Here is a 23,450-nt window from a genome sequence, read left to right as displayed (position 1 = left end):
ACCTTAAGGACTGATAATGGGACTGAATATGAATCCAATGAGTTTCATGACTTTTGTAAAGAGGCTGGCATTAAGAGCAAAACTACTACACCATATACTCCTAAGCAGAATGGTGTGGCAGAAAGGAAGAATCGTACAATTATGGAAGCTATCCATGCTATGCTCCATGATCAAAAACTTCTGAAGTTTCTATGGGCCAAAGTTGCAAATACCGCCATATATGTACAAAACCGACTCCCTCATCAAGCATTGGGTTCCAAGACTCCCAAAGAAATGTTCACCGGTAAGAAACCTGACGTATCTCATTTTAGAATTTTTGGAAGCCCTGTATATTTTCATGTGCCTAAGGAAAAAAAGGAATAAATTGGGTGCATCTGGAAAGAAAGGAATCTTCGTGGGCTATAGCGAAAATACTAAGGGCTATAGAATCTATGTAGCTCATCAAAAGGAAGTCTAAATTAGTCATGATGTCACCTTTGATGAAGATATGGCTCTTAGCAAGATAGACAATCTTCCTACTTTAAGGGGATCTAAAGAAGCTGACACCAGGGAACCGAAGGAAAAGGAAGATGAGACGATGCCCGAGGTGGAAGAACCTATGGATCCTATTGATCCTCCTTTGCAAGAGCCTTCCTCTTCTAGGAAGAGGCCTTCATGGCTTAGGGGGACACTTGACGATGCTGAAGGACACATTGCACTCCGAGGAACCTTCCGTGAAAGTAAGAAGCCGAACAGGTATCAGGGATACCTGACCATCATGAGCACGATCATCCAAAGTGAGCTTTTGTTATTCACAGATGCCGTCAAGCATCAAGTATGGAAGGATGCTATGACCGAGGAATATGAGTCCATTATGAAAAATGATGTTTGGGATGTGGTCCCCAGACCCCAGGACAAAGCAGTTGTCACTTCAAAATGGCTTTACAAGATAAAGCATGCAGTTGATTGAAGTGCGGAAAAGTATAAGGCTCGTTTTGTCGCTCGTGGCTTCCCCCAGAAGGAAGGTATAGACTATGACGAGATATTTGCACCTGTTAACCGATATACCACCATCCGCTCGATCATAGCCCTTGCTGCTTCGCAAGGATGGAACCTACATCAGATGGATGTCAAGATTACGTTCTTACATGGTTCGGTCAAAGAGGAGGTCTATGTGGAGCAACCCGAAGGATTTGAGATTTATGATCGAGAATCTCATGTGTGCAGGTTGAAGAAGGCCCTCTATGGGCTAAAGCAAGCACCCCGAGCATGGTATGAGAGGATCGATAGCTAATTGATGAAGTTGGGATTCACTAGGAGTGAAGCCGACCCTAACCTTTACTTTAAGATTATAGATGACAAGCCTCTCATGCTGGTGCTATATGTTGACCAACTCTTTCTAACAGGTGCAGACCCTCTCATTCACGAATGTAAGAGGGAGTTGGCTTCTGAGTTCGAGATGAAAGACCTAGGACTTATGCACTATTTCCTAGGACTGAAAGTCTGGCAAAAACCAGGGGAGATTTTCCTATCTCAAGGAAAATATGTGGTGAAGATATTGGAGAGATTCGGCATGGTGGACTGCAAGCCCGTAACTACCCCGATGGAGCTTGACTTCAAGAAGTTAAGCGGTAGTGCTGCCGGACCTGTTTTACAAAATGCTACCGAATATCGTCAACTCATCAGAGCATTAATGTTCTTGGTGAACTCCCGTCTAGATATATGCTTTGCAGTCAACACATTGAGTCAACATATGGTTGAGCCTCACCACTCACATTGGATTAGTGCCAAGAATCTGTTGAGATATCTTCGTGGCACAATCACTCATGGGTTAAGATACATTGTCGGAGATGTGAGACTACTTCGGTATACTGATGTTGATTGGGCAGGCAGTGTGGTGGACCGAAAGAGCACTTCCAGGTGCTATTTCTCTTTGGGATCCGCCTCGATATCCTGGATGAGCAGGAAGCAGAAGTCGGTGGCTTTGAGCACCGCCAAGGCAGAGTACATTACTGCTAGCATGGCCTCTTGTGAGGCAGTCTGGTTGCGAAAGCTCTTCAGTGCGTTATTTGGATTTACATTGGATACCACCGTGATTCTGTGTGACAACCAGAGCGGGATCCGTTTATCAGAGAATCCTGTATTTCATGATCGCTCCAAGCATATCGATATCAAGTACCACTATCGATATCAGGTACCACTATATTCGAGATATGGTGCAACGAGGAGCAATAAAGCTCCAACATATCGGTACAGATGAACAGATCGCCAGCATTTTGACAAAGCCCCTGGGAAAGGTCAAATTCCTGACTTTCCGAGAACGACTTGGTGTCGTTGAGAGACCCTCTTATGAGGGTCGTGTATGATGCATATATTGAGCTCTGGGAGCTCCAGGGGGGCGCAGGGTACTTCTTGGAGCGACATGTGACCACAGGGCGTCTCACCATCCCCTGGTGGTGCACTATGTACAGGATAAAGGTTCAACCTTCCCCTGTGACACCCAGTGGCGACTATGGAACAGGATGATTAGTTCTCCTGTGGGCCAGGATGATTCGTTCTCCGTGGCGACTGTGGAGCAGGATGATTAGTTCTCTTGTAGGCCAAGATGATTAGTTCTCCGTGGCATCCACTAGACAGGATGATTCGTTCTCCTGTGGACAGGATGATTAGTTCTCCTGTTGAGGCATCCTACCCATGCAGTCTGGGACTCATGGGAAGTACCTCTCATCTGATCAATGAGCAGGGAAATGAGGATAGGGACCATAGTAGTACTATCGATGGACGCATCGCTGTATCTACCATACTCCCTATGCTAGGATGACCTCCATTGATCTGGGATCAATGATACTGATTTGGGATCAGTGAGAGTGGTTCACACTCTGAGACTGACTTTGGGTCAATGGAGGATGGTATAATACATCCTCGATCATTTCTTCTTCTTCATGGTTTGAGCATAGCAGAGCAGAGCAAAGTCGGGTCAAGTTGAACAAGACAGTGCATTTGATGGATGGATAGCAACGACGGTCTGATAGATTGCAGATGAAGTTCTCCCTAGTTGAGAGGGAGTGTTAAAATTGACAACTAGGGCCAAACTCCATGTGGATCACCTTATTTATGGTTTCTGATATTTTTCCTAGATTCCTCTCATCGAGAGGTGTAGGATTGATCTAAATATCATCCGATTCTGATAAGTATTTATGGAGATATGAATTTATTTTGATTATGGACAAATTGTCAAGGTCGGCCAGCAAACTTATGTAGGCTCAGAAGCCCAACAGTCATGTCTATTCAACCTCAATGTTTGCATATAAATACAAGGAGCATTCTCCTCATTTGGACAATTCAATGCACTCATCTTCTCTCTCTCTCCCCTACGCATAAAAGGAACCTCTCTCTCTCTCACACATGTGGCTGAAAGGAAGAAGAAGGACGCTAGGGCAGCAGGTCATCTCTTTGACCAGCGTTGACCAAACGTTGACCTTCCAGAAGTGTGGATTGGGTGTGGTTGCCTCTCCTAGGCAAGCCACAATTTTTGGCACAAAAATCGAGGTGATCTGACCTCTAGTTTGACTAGTATTGACTGCCCTAGTTTAGGGCTGCAGTTGACTTCAGAAATCTGCAAATTGACTGAACTTTTGGCGCTGTTCAAGGGTTGTTTCTTCAGGCTGTTCGAAGACAAGTTGACCGGAAATTGACCAAGTATTTTAGAGATCAATTTCAGCTAGTTTGACCAAGTTTGACTTTGTTGATCTAGGGTTTGTTGCTGCTGATATAAAATTACAGAATTCAAATTTTGTACTATTTCTCTCCGCTGAACTATTGAAGATAAAAGAAGATTTGATCAAAGGGTTTCCTCGCATTGGGGTTTGTCCCTGGCTAGCCGCCACATCTTGTGTCTCTTGTCTTGCCTTGTTTTCTGTTGATCATTTAATGTTCTATCTGCACTTTACTTAATGTACATGTGATTGCTAATCTATCGCTAATAAGAAGAAAAATAAGTAAACTGCTCTAAGCATAGAACATACAATAATTTAACAATTAGGCATTGGTCTACCATAAGGTGTCGAGTTTGTGTTGAATCGTGAGACCCAGGTTGGTTGGGATCATATGAACGGAAATTTTTTTATCAAGGCGGTGAGGTTTATTTTTTAAAAGGGCTGAGAGGAATTTTTTTTTTTATGGGCAATATTTTTTAGTTGAAAAAAAAAGTACAATTAAAAAAAACATAAAAAGAAAAGAGTGCCCATTTTAAATATATATATAAGTGAAGTTGGGGATATGCTTCCATAAAGGACATGAGCAAAGTAAAGTGCTTTGCGTGTCACAAGACTAGTTACTATGCGAGTCAGTGTTCATACTCTTGAAAAGTGTAACTAGGTTCAATCTTCATAATGACGTGTAATTGTGATTTTATGTCACTAATGTAAAGAAGAAAATAAATTATTTTTGTAATACTTAAATCATGGGTTTCATGATCAAGGAATTTTATTTTATGGTTAAGGTTCCCATTGTGAGCCTTTAGGGTTGGTCATCATGTCATAAAGTCTATTGAGTCAACGTCAAAGTATAAAGACCCATTTGGGCATATTATACATTGTAAAAAGCAAAGTTAATCGTGTCACAAACCCTCCAAGACCTTGTCACAAGCTCCCTTTGAAGTCAGCCTAAGAATAATTCTAGAAAGGCATGTAGGCCTTGTCACTAAGAGAAGTCGGCTTTTTTGGATGCTCAAACCACTATAAATAGGGCGGTTCGGCCTCACCTGAAGACAGAATTTTGGTCAAGGCAATTTGAACCACGAAAAAGTGCGAAGATCACAAGAGAGAAGCCTCATCACCAACCGAAGGAAAGAGGAAGACAATCGAGCCATTTTTTTAATATGTTTTGGGTTGATTAACTCCACACATGCGAAGAAATTATGTTGTCCAAATTGCAAAAGGAGCCGAAGTATTACAGTCAAACTTGAAGGTCAAACCAAGGAGTAGATTCAAGTGTATCTCAAGTCAAGTTGACAAAGAAGAAACCTCCAACTAGAGCGAACATAATCAAGGCTCTAAAGTTAGTCAATCACACGTGTTAGGGTGCCGAAGTAGGGTCGAGAACTGCAAGACTGATCTAAGGGACCGAAATCTGAAGGATAGCCGAGCTAGTGGGTGAAGGAAGAAGTTTGACTATCATTATCTCAAGGAAGAAGAAGTTGAATCTAGAAGGCTTGTGGCTTGGTCTTGGAGAGGTTGTTATGTCAAGGATCTTGGTCTTGGTCTTGGTCTTGGTATTCGTCAATTGAAGTCTCTGTAAGAAGGAGAATTCATTTGAGTTTTCCTCCCAAGTTGGAGAGGTTTTGGCCCTGGTTGATCGCCTATATTCTATGTCTCTTATCTCTTTATTGTTTATGCTTTGGTAACTGTTTGATGAAGAAGAACAATATAACAATCTAAGTAAAGAGAAGATCCTAATATAAAGAAGTAGAAAGCATTCACAAGCAGTTATCATTGAAAGAGAAATCACCTAATCTTCATGCCCTAGATTTCTCAACATGGTATCAGAGCTAAGGTGACAAATCAAGGAAAGGGCGTCTCATCAAGGGCTACACAAGCACTCAAGGATCAAATCTCGAAGGAAATCAAAGCAAAGTCAAGATCTACAAAGATGTGTCAAAATTCTAGATCTAAGTTGCACGAAACAGGGAAACGGGTACAGGTACGAAACGTGACCCCCCCAAAATTTGGAAACGGGGAAACACGAATATATATATATATATATTAGAATTTAGGACATTTAAGAAATGTTATGTGCAATCATAAAGCATACATGATACATTATAATTTATTACATTTAAACATTATGATTAAATTTCGAAGCCACTTTAGTCGCCCAATAAAAAAATAAAAAACATAAGAAAAGGTCAATTTGCATGAGGAAACTCTGTCGTACGGCCACGTTTCCTCCTCGAGAAACGGGTCAGTACGGCCGGAAACGAGTTTCCGGGCCGTACGATACAGGTTTCCCCGTTTCGGTTTCGTTTCTGTACGAAAACGAACCCTAGACCCACACTTCCTACAACTTAGTTCTAGATCGAAGAAGAATTTTGCACCAAAAGAAGTCTTGGGATCCTCAAAAGGCCACAAAGACCCTACTCAAGTTGAAGAGATATTCAAATCAAAGTAACTTAAAGACTACTCATCCAAGAGAAGCAAGATCAAGGACGTTGTCATCAACTTAAAAAAGTTCTAAGACAATCTCCCTCTCGTTGAAGCAAGATCCTTACACTTGAAAAAGATCATCCAAGAAGCATCAAGACATCATCAAGGAGTCATCATTGATCATCATCAAAATATTTAAGGTGATCTCCCCTTCTGTGGAGCCAAGGATCACTCTTGAAGAGAATTATCTTCATCGATAGGAAGTTTTCTATTATCTATATCTTCATCAAATTCAAGGACGCAGCAAGTGGAAGAAGCATCTTCACAAGTAAGTATACTTATGTCCACATTTGAATCTGTCAAAATGTCTTTTTGCAAGGAAAGCAACAAATTGGTTGGGACTTCAAACTTTCTTGCATGGAAGAAGAGGACAGATCTGAATCTCATTGAGAATGAGGTCATGGAACATGTTAAGGGCTCAATCACCAAACCTCCAAAAGAAGATGCTCAAGCACTTGCAAGGTTTATGAAAGGGAAGTAAGGGCTCAAAGGATTCTCATAGAATCCATCAAGGATCCCCTCATCCCATATGTATCTAAACTCAAAACTTCAAAAGAAATATATGACAAACTAGTAGAGTTGTTTTCCATAAGCACTACAGGAGAAGTTATCTCATTAAGGCAAGAACTCTACAAGCTAAGGATATCAAAAGAAGAAGGAATAGCCTCATACTTTATGAGGATATCTGAAATAAGGGATCAACTTCAATATCTGGAAGAAATAATCTCTGACAAGGAGATGACCACCGTAGTATTAAATGCACTACCAGAGGAGTGGGGTAACTTTACTTCAAGCATTTATGAAAAGAAAGAAGCTAGTCCATTCTAGGATCTATGGTCACTATGCAAGATTGAAAAAATCAGGCTGAAGGCAAAAACTGATGTAGGATCAAATGAGCAATCTCAAGCATATGCTGCTATGGCAAAGAGAAAAGGGAAGTTTGGAAAATTTGGTCTTTGGAAAAGGAAGAAGAACATGGCTTAGGTCAATGCTATGGATGTCAAGAATATGGGAATTACAAGAAAGATTGTCCTAAGCTCAAGAAGGACGATAACAATAGGGGAAGAGAGGAAGCCCATATCACCAAAGAAGTGGAGGAAGCTGAAAAGAAGAAGTCCAAGAAAGAGGAAGTAAAAGATCTCTACTATGATTGAGATGGTCTTCCTCATCTAGTTCTTTTCAAGTTTTCTGTTGTAAGATATGGCCATCATAAGTCTCCAAGGAGTATGATATGATGCATCATAGAAGCATTCAAAACAAGAGCTCGTGATGTCATCATAGAGAAGCATAAAAAACAGCGGAAATAGAAGTCTATGGCAGTGACCTATGGAAGGATATAGCTCTTGGTAACCTCATTAGAAGCATAAGTGGTACATATGGAAAAAGAGAAAAAAGTCATCTAGTACAAAGCTCATCATACTTCAGTTAAAAGGAAACATTTGTTGGATGAGGATACTCAAGATCCTCTATTGGAATCTTCATTGGAAGGTTCACCAATCAAAAGGAAGCAAGTGTTTCATCAAGAATTCCAACTTGTAGGAATTCATGGAAGGATGGTATGATGTCAAAAGAAGTGAAGCAGATCAAGGAATTGAAGATCTTTCAATCAAGGAAGTTGTTGAAGGACGCCTAGATGACCTAAAAGAAAATGAGGTATGTATGCTTGTATTTGAAGAGTCATGTCATATGGTTGCAGGTAACATGGGTAAATGCTCTATCTCGAGAGCATGATCAAAAGAAAGGATCTCCTCCTTTGAAAGGATGCAGGAAGGCATGGGTCACACATCGACTAGATGAAATCAACATAATATGTCCTCATATGAAATATGAGGTGGTTGACGAAATTCAGAAGAACTCTGATTGGAAGTTCCTGAAAAAGAAATGTGTGAAGAAAGAAAGGAAGAGATCATGAAATATACAACTATGGAAGAGGCTATCAACATCCAAGGACTAAAAGAATTGACTATGATATCTCCATGTAAGATATGAAGACCCTGATGAAGTCTGAAAAAGAAAGAGACCCTTGACAGTATACATCTTTTGGAGATGTGTCAATATGTATGTCAGACGCTGATGCAAACAGAGAGATGTCATGTTGAAAGACCATCACAAAGGTAATTTTGATTTAATGTTCATTTCTTATTTTGAGTGATATCTGGATGGGCTTATGCAAGGTTGCTAAGGGAAGAACTATGGAAGTCTTCTACAACTAACAATCATGTGGTAGGATGAAAAGTCCTTAAGGAAACATGACATGAAGAAGGCATCATGGCATGAAGTAAGGCCAGATATGGACTAATGGATCACTTTCCAATGAAAGAAATGATGACATGACTTATGGATGAAAGTGATGGATGGTTTGTGCCCTACAAAGAAGTCCCAAAAGATGTAGACTCTATAACAAAGAAGAAATTCATGACATCAAAAGAAGGAGTTCTACAAGCAACTGGTTGTCCCTTGATCTCCACCTGAAGAGTTGTTGAAAGCAAGTCCTCGATCAAGAGGGAGCCTGGTCAAGTCCCTAGTTAAGAGGGACCTTGGGTACATTCCTATTTATAGGAATGGATACATTCCTTCAGTGGAATGGGTATGTCCTCCCTAAGTTGAGAGGGAGAGATAAACACATCATTCTTGTCTTCATTTGGGAAGACAGAATGGAGGATTGGGTAAACATCTGGCATCTAATACTCTTTAAGGATGAGTTAGGGCATCCAAGATAAGAGTAGTTGTAGAGGACCAATATTCTTTGAGGATTGGGAATCCAAGATAAGAATAGTCCTGGTGGAACATACTCTGAGAGAACCCAGGTGGGATATGTTCTGAGAGAGACAATGATGAAGGTGTCTATAAATCATTGGTCTCACCAGCATTGAGCTCTGATTTTGTGGAGAGATAGAGTTGTTAGTTAAGGCCTTGCTATATGACAATGCTGGATGATATGATGTTATATAGATGTGTTACCAATCTGACTCTTCTTATGAGAATTCTTCAGGTTGAGAATGTCCAAGTACCTTGTATGGATTATGAATACCTCCCTAGTTGAGAGGGAGTGTTGAAAAGTGTAACTAGGTTCGATCTTCATAATGACATGTGTAATTGTGATTTCATGTAATTGATGTAAAGAAGAAAATAAAATTATTTTTGTAATACTTGAATCATGGGTTTCATGATCAAGGAATTTTATTTTATAGTTAAGGTTCCCATTGTGAGCCTTTAGGGTTGGTCATCATGTCATAAAGTCTATTGAGTCAATGTCAAAGGATGAAGACCCATTTGGGCATGTTATACATTGTAAAAGGCAAAGTTAATTGTGTCACAAACCCTGTAAGACCTTGTCACAAGCTCCCCTTGAAATTGGCCTACGAATAAATTTAGAAAGGCGTGTCGGCCTTGTCACCAAGAGAAGTCAACTTATTTTGGATGCTCAAACCACTATAAATAGGACAGCTCGGCCTCACTTGAAGACATAATTTCAGTCAAGGCAATCTGAACCAAGAAAAGGTGTGAAGATCAGAAGAGAGAACCCTCATCACCAAGCAAGGAAAGAGGAAGACAACCGATCCATTTTTCTGATCTATTTTGGGTTTATTCACTCCACACGTGCGAAGAATTTATGTTGTCCAAACTGCAGAAGGAGCCGAGGTATTACAGTCACACTTGAAGGTCAAATCAAGGAGAAGATTAAGGTGTATCTCAAGTCGAGTTGACAAAGAAGAAACCTCCAACTAGAGCGAAGAGAATCAAGGTTCTAAAGTTGGTCAATCACACGTGCTAGGGTTTCTGAAGTAGGGCCGAGAACTGTAGGACTGATCTAAGGGACCAAAATCTGAAGGATAGTCGAGCTAGTGGGTGAAGGAAGAAGTTTGACTATCGTTGTCTCAAGGAAGAAGAAGTTGAATCTAGAAGGCTTGTGACTTGGTCTTGGAGAGGTTGTTGTATCAAGGGTCTTGGTCTTGGTCTTGGTATTCGTCAATTGAAATCTCTATAAGAAGAAGAATTCATTTGGTTTTCCTCTCAAGTTGGAGAGGTTTTGGCCCTATCTGATCACCTATATTCTGCATCTCTTGTCTCTTTATTGTTTATGCTTTGGTGATTGTTTGATGAAGAAGAATACTATAATAATCTAAGTAAAGAGAAGATCCTAATCTAAAGAAGTAAAAAGCATTCGCAACCAGTTATCATTGAAAGAGAAATAACCTAATCTTCATGCCCTAGATTTCTCAACACATACAAGAAGGAGGAGGATCAGGTGGCTACATCGGCATCAACTGAGATTGATGACTTTACGAAGAAATTTGAGAAGGAACTTTCTCTATTTTCTTGTGTTTTTGACAGTAGTATTGTTGTGTATGAGGACAATGGAGCATCCAATCACATGACGGGGATGAGCTTAGTGTTCCACAATATTTTAGAGACAGGCTCAGACTACAGTGTGTTTAGTGGGACTAGTACCATGCATGCAATGAAGGGGTTGGATGTGTTAGATTCCAGCTAGAGTCAGGAAGATTTTTGGAGATGAAAGGAATGTTATTTGTTCCAAGGTTGATGGTACACGTGCCCTCAGTGTTAGCCTTGGAGGATGCTAGATATAGAGTTTTGTTTTGGGATGGGCAGGTGTTGTTATATTCAGAGGGAGCGACCTTGGATGCAGTTGTAGTGCTTGGCATCAAGCAGTGCCAGTCATACAGGTTGTTTAGACAACATGTGGGGATATCCGTGTTGATCTTGGATACATGAACAATGTCAGTTACTGAGAGGAAGCAGGTGGCAAGGAAGAGTGATTCTCCAAGTACTGCCAGGAGCCTCAACTGGTATGATATGACATTGTTAGGTTCTCAGGAGCAGGATCCTCGGAGCATGGCTGGATTTGACAGGTTCTCAGCTCAAGTAGCAGCACAGACTCCAGTGTCAGAGGGAGCAACTGCAAATACTAAGATGGGCTTGGAGATAGATTCTGGGGGAGGAGGTTCTTCCAAAAGTACCTCCCTCGCCAAGAGGGAGTGTTGAGTTTTGTAGTTCAAAAGGTACTTCTAATCTTGTGCCTTGACTAGAAGGACCTTGATTTGCCTCTTTAGGAGCTTGCATGCGACACGCAGAGTGTTCAAGTGAGTTGCACACATGTGAATGTATTGCAAGTGACATGCATGAGATGTGCGTGTAAAGCAAGCTAAATTTATAACTTGTACTTGAGTCAAAGTAGAGAAAGTTAAGACAAGATAGTTAACTAAAGTAAAGTCACTTATCTTCTATTAACTTGACGAGCTAATTTTGGCCATCAATCTTAGCTTAGGAAAGTTATAAATTGAGCCTAAAGTGAGGAGCTAAGACACAACAGCGGCACAAGATTGAGAGAGGCTTCTCAGTGAGCATGTGCTAGGTCTAAGAGAGTGCAATGAGGTTGGTGATCAATATTGTATTTTCTCAGTTGGGCCATTATCCCTGGTACAGGAGCCCAAGTAAGTTTTGTGATTAATTTATTAATGAAGAATTGTTGATTGGGCAAAAACCTGTTTATATGTGTGTGATCCAAATTAAGTAATTTTTTGCTTCCACTATATTTTGTGTTAGAAATTTGGCCGTGTTTTCGTTCAATAATTAATTGATGGGAACCGAATAACATGCTTTTGGGAGCTCGTACAAAGCGAAAGCTTTGAAGGTATTCGTGATAAGAGGCGTTGGAGTACTCGTTTGTGCTTGGCATGGTGGGCTAACCAAAGGAAGCTATTGGAGTTGATAGAGGAAGACGTAGACAGAGGCAATTGCAAAGGGCCTCTCAATTTGGTCGAGTTGGATGCAAAGATCCATTCCTGGAGGGAGGCGCCTATGGACCTGTATTGAAAGGGTACCCTTCCATCTTTACTAGGTTTTTCTTAAGCTTCAGAATAAGTCTTTGCATTTTTTATGGTATGTCTTTGGAAAAAAATTATCTACCAAAAGATATAGTGGAATTCTTGCGATGGTTTGATCAGTTTGTGGGCTCTCAACTGTGAATTCGTGTTTGAGCCAATTGCGTGTGCCTGTGCACCTTATGGTGATGCTTCCAACAGCCTTCTAGTGAACTGAAAACCCTTTAGAGTTTCACCTTTTTTCTGTTATTTGGGGTCTGCCGAACTATGGAGGTCAATGTCTGTGTGGTCTCACCTTTAAAGTCATCCCTAAGTTGTTGTTGGTAGTCGGCCTCATTCAGGGGTTCTCTATGGGTAGGTGCAGTTTCCTCTTATTATGGTTTTATTCTCTCTACAGCCTGTAACAGTCGTTTGTGGGTGAGTCTATCATCAATATTCCCATCTATGGAAGATGGAGCATCAAAGGATGCGCAGCAAGCGCGGGGGAGGGGGCCACGGCCCCCAAGGGTGTAATGGAGCTCAACAGCAGGCCTAGGAAGCTGTTGACTCCTGATAGCTATCATGCAACAATTCCCCCTAATAGTTGGAATGAATTTCGTAATTTAGAATTTCGAGTTGTTCAAGAAAGACAAGTCTTCTCGGATTTTGAGATCTTAGAAGATGTAGCCACTTGGACCCTGACCCAGGGAACACCCTAGGATGAAGGAAACATTATTTTGGAGCAATAAATTTGCATTGGAAGATGAAGACTCTGTTAAGGCAGAATCTTGATGGATAAACAAGTTGAGAGGTACAACGTCTTTGCTGGGTTGGAGGATGTTAAGAGATACCAGCACAATCAAATTATTATCTAGACAGGATTGAAGAGAGGATTGCACACATCGAGCTTCATTTTCAGTGTAAACCAGATACTCATGCTCCACCAAGATCAAGTGTTAGAGACACAGCCCTAGTCACTTCTTCAAATACTTGAGTTTTCATGTTTATTTTTAGTTTTTGCTTTTACAATGCACTCATAGATAGCCTTGCTGATTGTAATGTTGATACTCCTTGAGTTTTGGACCAATTATTCTATAGATAGGTGGTCAAAATTATCTGGTTTCCCATCAAGCACACTGAGACCACCTACCCAGTAACGCATACATTGATGATGCTTGATGGATGTATTTGTTTTCACGTGATTTTCTAAGGTTACAAACTTACCAAAAAAAATTGTCATGAGAAAATAAATATGGGTTGGTATTAGGAGATTTAACACTGGAAACATAGGGTACATACCCAATGACTTCCAACCAATAGTGTCATACTCATGACGCACCGATTAAGCCAACCTTGCATTTAGAAAAAGTTGTGATTGCAGCTCCAAAGGCAACACCTTTGCTTCTCAATTCCAAGCTACATGTAAAAATTCAAAAGCGTTTACATGTTCCATGCACAGACTCTAACCATAGAAAGAAGATGGGCAGTGATGATTAAAATAAGTGGATAAACTATGATAATTGAAATTTCATGATCAGCCAATGTGGTGATACTAAAAAAAATTGCTTGCACACACAAAGAGAGAATGGACTCGATGGGTTTGAAGTTTTGAACATATATTTTGAGGCAAATTTTGCTCTGAGATCTCCAGCTCTAGTCCAACCAAGTTCAGCCTTGCCTAGGTAGTTAAGAGGAGTGTATCCTCCCTACACAAGTTCAAGTGATTGACATGTTGAACTCTTAAATGAGCATATTGTTGACAAAACCTCAAACTTCTACAAAATCTAGTTTACTCAAGGTACCATCCTTGTTTTGGAAATATAACTAGTGTCGGTCTTCATAATGTAATTCAAATGTACTACTGATGTATTTATTATTATTATTTCTAGTCAAAGCATGTTCTTCATGCTTATAGGGTCATTTGAGTCAAAAGAGAATTTATTATGAGTCAAAGAAATGTAATTGAGTTAAAGTCCCATTTGGACTTCTTGTAAGAAAAGGAAAATTATTTTTGTCTTAAGTCAAAGAGTCAAATTGTCAACCACAAGACCGTCAGCGAAAGAGGCATCTTTTCGACCCCTTGGAAAACTATAAATATAAGTCAATTTGACCACTTAATGAGATTATTTCAACCATCATCATTTCGATTTATGTGCCAAGAAAAGAAGATAAATCAGTGAAAGTCAAAGGAGAGAGAAGACGAGTTGTTTATGCCCTAATTTTGCTCACATGTGCGAAGTTTTTGTTGTTTTTCGAAGGTTGTTACAGAGCCAAAATTACAGAGGGCCAAAATTTCAAGAGTTGCCCAAATTTTAGAGATTTGACTAGCATTGACTATTGTTGACTTTGACTTGGTTGGAGGAGGGTTGACTTAGGTTTTTGTGACAGTCTTGGTCTTGGTCTCAGGTCTTGGATATCTCAATTTGATATGATTCTATAAGAGGAATTTTTGGGTTTTCCCTTTTGTGGGTTTTGCCCTAACTTGGAGCCTAATTTTTTATGTTTTTTGTCTCTTTGTGATCTTTATGTTTTAGTAATTGCTTGATGAAGAGAATATAATTTAATAAAAAACCAACAAACATTGAAAAGTAATTATCAAGTAAGAGAAATCAATCATTATCTTCTAGCCCTTGGTTTCTCAACATGGTATCGAAGCTAAGGTGAAAGAAAGGCAGTCTAAAGATCACATCTTGTTGGCATATTTGAAGATATTCTTGCAGCAGTTACACTTGAAGATATCCTTGCAGCAATTATATCTCTTTCTATCAAAGGCTAAAGATGAAGACTTGAAGACCAATGTTCCATGCACAGACTCTAACCATAGAAAGGAGATGGGCAGTGATGATTAAAATAAGTGGATAAACTATGATAATTGAAATTTCATGATCAGCCAGTGTGGTGATACTAAAAAAAATTGCTTGCACACACAAAGAGAGAATGGACTCGATGGGTTTGAACATATATTTTGAGGCAAATTTTGCTCTGAGATCTCCAGCTCTAGTCCAACCAAGTTCAGCCTTGCCTAGGTAGTTAAGAGGAGTGTATCCTCCCTACACAAGTTCAAGTGATTGACATGTTGAACTCTTAAATGAGCATATTGTTGACAAAACCTCAAACTTCTGCAAAATCTAGTTTACTCAAGGTACCATCCTTGTTTTGGAAATATAACTAGTGTCGGTCTTCATAATGTAATTCAAATGTACTACTGATGTATTTATTATTATTATTTCTAGTCAAAGCATGTTCTTCATGCTTATAGGGTCATTTGAGTCAAAAGAGAATTTATTATGAGTCAAAGAAATGTAATTGAGTTAAAGTCCCATTTGGACTTCTTGTAAGAAAAGGAAAATTATTTTTGTCTTAAGTCAAAGAGTCAAATTGTCAGCCACAAGACCGTCAGCGAAAGAGGCATCTTTTCGACCCCTTGGAAAACTATAAATATAAGTCAATTTGACCACTTAATGAGATTATTTCAACCATCATCATTCCGATTGATGTGCCAAGAAAAGAAGATAAATCAGTGAAAGTCAAAGGAGAGAGAAGACGAGTTGTTTATGCCCTAATTTTGCTCACATGTGCGAAGTTTTTGTTGTTTTTCGAAAGTTGTTACAGAGCCAAAATTACAGAGGGCCAAAATTTCAAGAGTTGCCCAAATTTTAGAGATTTGACTAGCGTTGACTATTGTTGACTTTGACTTGGTTGGAGGAGGGTTGACTTAGGTTTTTGTGACAGTCTTGGTCTTGGTCTCAGGTCTTGGATATCTCAATTTGATATGATTCTATAAGAGGAATTTTTGGGTTTTCCCTTTTGTGGGTTTTGCCCTAACTTGGAGCCTAATTTTTTATGTTTTTTGTCTCTTTGTGATCTTTATGTTTTAGTAATTGCTTGATGAAGAGAATATAATTTAATAAAAAACCAACAAACATTGAAAAGTAATTATCAAGTAAGAGAAATCAATCATTATCTTCTAGCCCTTGGTTTCTCAACATGGTATCAAAGCTAAGGTGAAAGAAAGGCAGTCTGAAGATCACATCTTGTTGGCATATTTGAAGACATTCTTGCAGCAGTTACACTTGAAGATATCCTTGCAGCAATTATATCTCTTTCTATCAAAGGCTAAAGAAGAAGACTTGAAGACCATCATCTTTGTAGCAACCATCACTCAAGGACATCCCTAGAAGCCAAATCAATATTCTTGGAGACATCCTCATACTCCCAATCAGATGACATCCATTTATAGAAGACCGAAGCTTATTGTGTAAAAGTACATAAATTTTATCTCTATGGCATCCTAAGCATAGTACTATGTGAAGGTCTACTCTTTGTCCAAGTTTTATAACTTTGTGGAAGGTCCAAAATTAATATTCTTGCTCAAATTATATTACTATTCGAGATATAGTTCAAGACCAAGTTTTAGAAGTAAGAATATATGCACTTGCTCAAGCAAGATAGGCACGTCAAATCTCTGAAACAATTTCCTGTGGTGTGCAAAGCATCCAAAGTCTTGTAATATGCAAAGTCTTTATAGCATTGTGACATACGAAGACATTGTGGTAACCCTAGACAGAGGACAAAATTTGAGGCTTAAAGATTTGAACCTATGGTAGCATTTGTAACCTATGATGATACTCTAGAAAATAAGTAATCCAAATTATTTGTTGTAAAAGATCAGAACTGTGTGTCACAATAGTCCAAAGTCTCTGTGATATAACAAAGATACGCACTGTGTTGAAACCCAATTTGTTTATCTAAACTATCTATACATCTTGAACATCTAATTCTCTGGAATTTGTGGAGGAAGATGAAGAGTATCTAGTGAAGCCTCTTTTAGCTCATTCTTGCTCAAGGTTGAAGGTCAAGTTTATAAGGGTCATCTTTATAAAAGGATTGAAGATTGTACAAGCGAAATTCTAAAACTTCTTCTTTGTGCTAAGACATCTGAAGCCTATTGCAGCAACATATTCTTGAAGATTTAAGGCATCTATAATTTATTCAAGATTTGAAGGCATCTAAAATTTTGAGTCATCAAAGAATCTGAGTTCAATTAGATATAAGGCCCATCTATGTGATGTGAAGCAACGATACCTTCGAAAACCTTCTCCTATACATAAAGAAAGGAAGTGATGTAAATTCTTGTAGCATATCTCTCAATGTTGATGCGAGTTCTAGTGATACATCTTCCTACAATAAAGCATGCTTCTCATGACACCTATATCTCTATGACGTGGCAAACTATCTCTATGGACAAGTTCATGTTGACAAAAAATTCATTGTGGCAACACACTTCAAAGAGTCAAAGCATCTATGATGACATTGAGAAAGACATCCATAGTTGTTAAGTCCAGAAATTCTTCTCTATATGCATTTATGAGGCACTATGACTATATGCAAGTTCCTAAAAAGTTGGTGACATGTACATAAGTCACCTTGCTATAGAAACCGAAACAATTAGAGACTAATACCTTGCAAACTCTATGAAGAATTGTAACAAGATATCTGAAGTCTTATGAAGCACTAGTATGTGAAGCAGCCATGCTACCAAGATTCCTTTCCTATACATAATAGAAGAATGAATGACATCAATGAAGCCAACCTATCTATGAAGCCAAGACAAAGCTAGCAGCTCAAAGAAATTTATGTGGTTCGTGCAATGGTTGAAGGATTGAGACACCTTTGTTGAAAGAAAGTTGGTGCATAAAGTCAAAGGATCGGATCTTTGCAAGAAAAGATAAGGTAAGGTCAAAAGAGGTATGTATCATTCTTGTTCATTTCATAGTTGTCTTGCAAACTATTGTGCATATAATGCTAAGTTTTCTAGATTATGGTGAACTCACATGAGGAAAAAGTTAATGATCTTATGCTCTTTTGAAAGTTAGTGTCATATTTAGATATGTTAGAGTTCGTTGATATAGCATTTGAAATCTCTCCCTGCATATAAGGACTAGTTTTTTATGGTCAAGAAATGAAATCTATGGTATAGAAGGCTTGTCAATGTCTCTAAGGTTTTGCAAATAACTCTCTAGTATGCTTGTAGAATTTGCAATTTCTTAAATGGCAGATCTTGAAGACTTTGAGAATCTAGGGTTTGTAAACCCTAGCTAAGGTTTGAGTTAGAGAACCCTAGGAACAAAACCCTATCTAATCGTTTATGTTGTAAGGAGTAGAGACCTAACCCTTGATGATAACAGAAATGATATCATGCTAATGTGAGAACAAGGTTGGTGAACAGTTCCACGATTAAGAGGGAGTTATCCTTCCACAAAAGATAAGTACTCTACATACTACTACTGCTATTGTCTTTATACTTTGCCTTTTTGTTCTTTCATAGTCTTCTAATAAAGATTGCAAGTCAAGATAAGATCTATCTAAGCTTGATTAGCAAATAGAAGAACATGGCAAAGCGTGAAGATTAAGGAGGCAAAATAAATCGATTAGTTGCTAGCACAAAATTACTTCACTTACCTCAACTAGAAAGAGGGAGCTCTAATTGGTTAGATTCAAGAACATATTGATTGGGTTGACAACATTGATGATGAGGGAGATACTACTAATGATTGAAAGCTGATATGATTTCTTCAAGAATGTGAAGCTAGATAATGTGAAGAAAGTAATGTCGAGTTTAGAGGGAGCTAGAGGCAGAAAATGACTTAAAGGATCTTACAAGTTGAAATTTGGAGCAACATCAATAGATTTGGCAATGTTAAGAAGAGACATTATGGGATACATAGCACATTCATGAGGCAGAAAATGTGGCAATTGGTACAGTCAGTTGTGAAGCAAAATGTTTTATGTAATATGAACTATTTGATGACATGTTAGACTCGATTTTTGTCAAGGCTACGATTATTAATTAAAGGAAGGTTGAAGTACTTTATGATTCGTGACATGATGCAAGATGAAGTTCTGTAGCAGTAGTATGTATCCATTGTCATAGCAGATCGCAGATGCATTATGTTTGAGGCAAGCTTAGGCTTGTGGTCATTTCTCCATGGGAGAAGAGGGAGTAAGGATCTCCTCCCTGGTTGAGAGGGATTGAGGGTGGACACCATATTCTCCATGTGTCATGTACTATGGCCAAGGCTAATAGTCGTAAGCCTAGTAAAGGCACTGGTACGGAGAATGGTGGATTGGATAAGCATCTAGAACCGATATTCTTTAAGTATTTATATCCACAATAAGAATAGTCTCGAGGACCAATATTCTTTGAGGATTTGTATCCATTCCAGTCAAAGCTTGTTCTTCATGCTTATAGGGTCTCAATTGAGTCAAAAGAGAAATTATTATGAATCAAAGAAATGTTATTGAGTCAAAATCCCATTTGGACTTCTTGTAAGAAAAGGAAATTTATTTTTGTCTTAAGTCAAAGTCAAATTGTCAATGACAAGACCAAGTCAGCCCTCCTTCACTAGTCAGCCCAAGAGGCATCTTTTTGACCTCCTACACAACTATAAATATAAGTCAATTTGACCACTTAAGGAGCCAATCAATTTCAGCCATCATCACATTGATTTATGTGCCAAGAAATGAAGATAAATCAGCAAAAGACAAAGGAGAGAGAAGACGAGTTGTTTTTGCCCTAATTTTGTTCACACGTGCAAAGTTTCTGTTGTTTTTCAAAGGTTGTTACAAGGCCGAAATTACATGGGGCCAAAATTTCAAGAGTTGACCAGATTTCAAAGATTTGACCAAACTTGACTATTGTTAACTTTGCCTTGGTTGGGGGAGGGTTGACTTGGGTCTTTGTGGCAATCTTGGTCTAGGTCTTGGGCCTTGGATATCTCACTTTGATCTGATTCTATAAGAAGAGGATTTTTTGGGTTTTCCCCCTCATGGGTTTTACCCTGGCTTGGAACCTAATTTCCAGTGTCCTTTGTCTCTTTGTGATCTTTATTTTTTGGGTAATTGCTTGAGGAAGAGAACATAAATTTAATAAAAAGTCAACAAACATTCACAAGTAATTATCAAGTAAGAGAAATCAATCATTACCTTCTAGCCCTTGGTTTCTCAACACCTAGGAATGATGGAAAGTATTATGTGAGTTTCCCTAGAAACCAAAGCAATTTGAACCATGCACTTCAACTATGCAATCAAAAAAATATCAACATGTTTAGAACCCTAATGGCTGCACTCATCCATTAGGGTAAATGTTGGTAGTTATCTTGCTCCAAGAATCACCCTTCAATGGCATCAAAACAAAATGCATGCCACTAGCTCAGGGACAGATCAAAGGGTTGATTGTGGTGCAGATTACAAGGAAAGCTTGGGAAGACATTAAACCTTGTCTAACTTGAAAAACTAACTCATTGAGGACTAGGTTGTCTTTCAAAGAGCACTGCATCTGGTGGTCACCTATTGTTCAATACAAAGGTTTTCAGGCAAAAGCTTACGTAAGCCGGGTATCATCATGACTGTTGACCTTTATGATCTTCAGGCTCAGATTGAAAGTGTTGATCTGCCTTTAAGTCTGAATTCATTTAGGATAGCATTGACAGGCTGATCATAGAGACTGTTCAAGAACTCATTCCAGATTACTTGTTTCTCAAGCGTCTCCTGCAAGCCCTGGTCCCCTACCGGTGAGACTAGAGGTGGAAAGTAATAGGTATCATTGGTTGAATACAAATCCCATTTTGAATGTCGGATTCAACAAAGCCTGGAAGTTGCCTTCTAATTTCTAAATAGACAACTTGGTTGGTTTGACTCTAAATTGTCTAGAAGCCATATATCGAACTTAAAAAAAGGCCTTTTTAACCTAGACTTTCATAATGGGTGGCCTTCCTCGACCCAAACCCAAATGCCCCTTCTACTATTAGGAATAGACTGTAAAAGCCTAGCTTTGGTTCGCCCTTTTGCTAAGTCCGCTGGGAGTGGGCTTCAGACCTCTATTGGCAATTACTCCCTGCCACCATCACCTGGAAGTCCGCCCTGCTCGGCGATAAACTCCGTTGGGCTGTCGACTTCCACGCAACATGGCACTTAGCAAGGATAGAAATTTTGTTTTTCATTGGGAAAAAAAACAAAATCGATGTGTATCTAAAAATCTTCAGCACTGCTGCGAGTTTACCCGGTATGATAGTGCTCTAATATGTGCCAACCTCTGCTTGAAGATCCGGGGTCAGGTTTGCATAGTGGAACTCGAGCTGCGAATTGATCCGTGTGGCAGCTGCAGCTTTCCCAACTTCAAGAAGCAAGGGTCAATCTCTCAATTGATCCAACTGGGCATTGAAGAGAATTCATCTCTGACTTTACACTCAACCAATGGTCGAGGGTTCTGACTCTCAAATTTCAACCCTCACCCGCAAACACAGAGTGAACTTCATCTTGATATAGCAATCAGTAGAAGGAAGGCAATAGCCTAGATCCTCTTGACACACTCTAGCTTGAATAAGCACTACTTTTGGGGGGGTGCTGTGATGACAACCGGAAAAAGATATGGATACATGAATTTTTAACTTATATAAATAATTCCAAAGGTTTCTTAAGAAAAATGGTCTGCAAGTACCTCGCGATTGTCTGATTCCTCGATAGACCAAGGACCGTAAACACCTTGATAAACCCCGGTGCCCGAGCCTTGGCTGCCATCCCTGAGAGCTTGGCATTTCGCAGCCAGCTGTTTCTTCGCGACCTCTTGTCTGCCATAGCCGTTGTCACTGGTTGGACAAGAAAAGGGAAGTCCCAGAGCGCAAACAAAGAACCTCTTGTGGCCAGGCTTGGCTACAAAGAACCTCTTTGAGGAGAAGATTGCTGTGGTTGGGAGTGAGTTACACAACGGAATGGTCATTGCCATGATGGACTTCAAAACAACACCACAATTGATATCCGCAATATCAATATATATCTTGTGGTGTACGCTTTTGGATATCAATTGAGAAGATTGTCGGTCTCGTGCCATCTTTTATGGTTGTGAATTCGATCACCTAAATAATTGGGAGATTAATGAGAATGGTGCTTTGCAAAACATAAATAACATTAAAGATATTGTTACTTCTAAGTTCAAAGAAAAATTGTGGTGTGAGAAAGATTTAGCGTCTAAAAGAAAATTAAGTTATTATAAAAAGGTCATCAACCCCACCCTTGAAGATCAAAAGTATCTCTCTATTCTAACTAGCTCAAAAAAGAAAATTAATATAGCAAAGATTAGAACGAATTCTCATGAGCTCCATAGCGAAACTGGCCGCTAGGTAGTTCCTAAAACGCCATGGATGGAAAGGATCTGCCATATTTGTGAGAATGGGAGCATCGAGGATGAAAACCACTTCCTCTTAGAGTGCCCTGCATACAACCACATTAGATCTCAATTTCACAACCTTTGTTACAATACTGACCTTCCTAGCCTTTTACAATGCCAAAATTATAGTGAACTCGGGAGGCTTCTCTCCAAACTTTTTGAGCATAGGAATAAAATCTTAAATCAAAATAAATAATTTGTCTTTTTAGGTCCGATAGATCATTATTTGGTCTCAGCGGACGTTAACCATCATCATCATCATCATCATCATCAATTAAACATATAATTTATTTAGATTTCTGATTCCTTCTAGCTAAATATTATATATTTAGAAGCATGGCAATAAAAGTATTTATTCTAACTTTGAAAGTATTGCAGATTCTAACATAGTAGCGTTAGGCAAAGATGTTTGTTTGGTAAGTGTGGTGGAAAGTGGAGAGTGAAATAGCTTTTACCTTGTACAAAGGATCGTAAGTAAATATATTTGTTGGCAAAAGTGTTGGAGGACGTTATGAAAATCTTTTAGTTTGTTTTATTGGATTTATATGAAGTTATGCAAATCTTTAGGAGTTTTAAGTCTGCAAGTTTAATTGTTAATTTTAGTTATTTAGTGTGGGTGATTAAGTTTGGATGGTTTATTAGTAGAAATATTAGTTTATGCATTTAAGGTGAGTAAATATTTGGGTTTATTGGTGGTAAGGTTAAAGAAAAGTATTAAATGAGTAAATATTTGGGCTTATCAAATGTGGCAAGGCCAAATAAAAGTACTAAATACACATGTAACTTGTTACACTCTCAAAAACAAGCATAATTTGCTAAGGGTCGAGAGGTCAATACACATGTAACTTGTTGCACTCTCAAAAACAAGCATAATTTGCTAAGGGTCGAGAGGTCAGTTCAAGAGTCTTAGATATTAATGTAAAGTTAATGTGGACAAACATTTTGTTCAAAATTTGCAAGAGGTGGTTAATGTGGTGTTTAATGTAAATACTCATGAAAAAAGGCTCATTCATATTTGTCCAAACTATCTAGATCTAATACTTTGAAAAGGGTATTCATGTTTTGGTTTAAGGTTAATAGGTCAACACTTAGATCCTAAGGCTCTAATTGTGGTGGCAAATGAGGAAGGTCATGTTAAGCCTATAGGAGCAAGACGTAAAAGGAAGAAGGCTTGTGAAATTGTTAATAAGAGGAGATTGCATGTTAAGAGGGTTCTCA

The 23,450-nt window shown here is 38.9% G+C and overlaps 1 protein-coding gene across 1 annotated transcript in view; it reads right to left on the bottom strand.

The window, feature by feature from the left end:
* Positions 1-21,833, bottom strand: part of LOC149202369 (integral membrane family protein) — a 46,812-nt gene extending 24,979 nt beyond the window's left edge. The window contains exon 1 of the mRNA XM_089403157.1: positions 21,507-21,833. Within this exon, the coding sequence (XP_089259283.1) occupies positions 21,507-21,791 (285 nt within the window). The 5' untranslated portion in view covers positions 21,792-21,833. The remainder of the gene's footprint in view (positions 1-21,506) is intronic.
* Positions 21,834-23,450: the final 1,617 nt, after the last annotated feature.

This window comes from Pinus tabuliformis, chromosome 2_1 (genome assembly GCF_031772625.1).
Source record: "Pinus tabuliformis cultivar Carrire ecotype Pingquan chromosome 2_1, CPIR1, whole genome shotgun sequence".
NCBI lineage: Eukaryota > Viridiplantae > Streptophyta > Pinopsida > Pinales > Pinaceae > Pinus > Pinus tabuliformis.
This window is presented reverse-complemented; position numbering and strand designations above follow the sequence as displayed.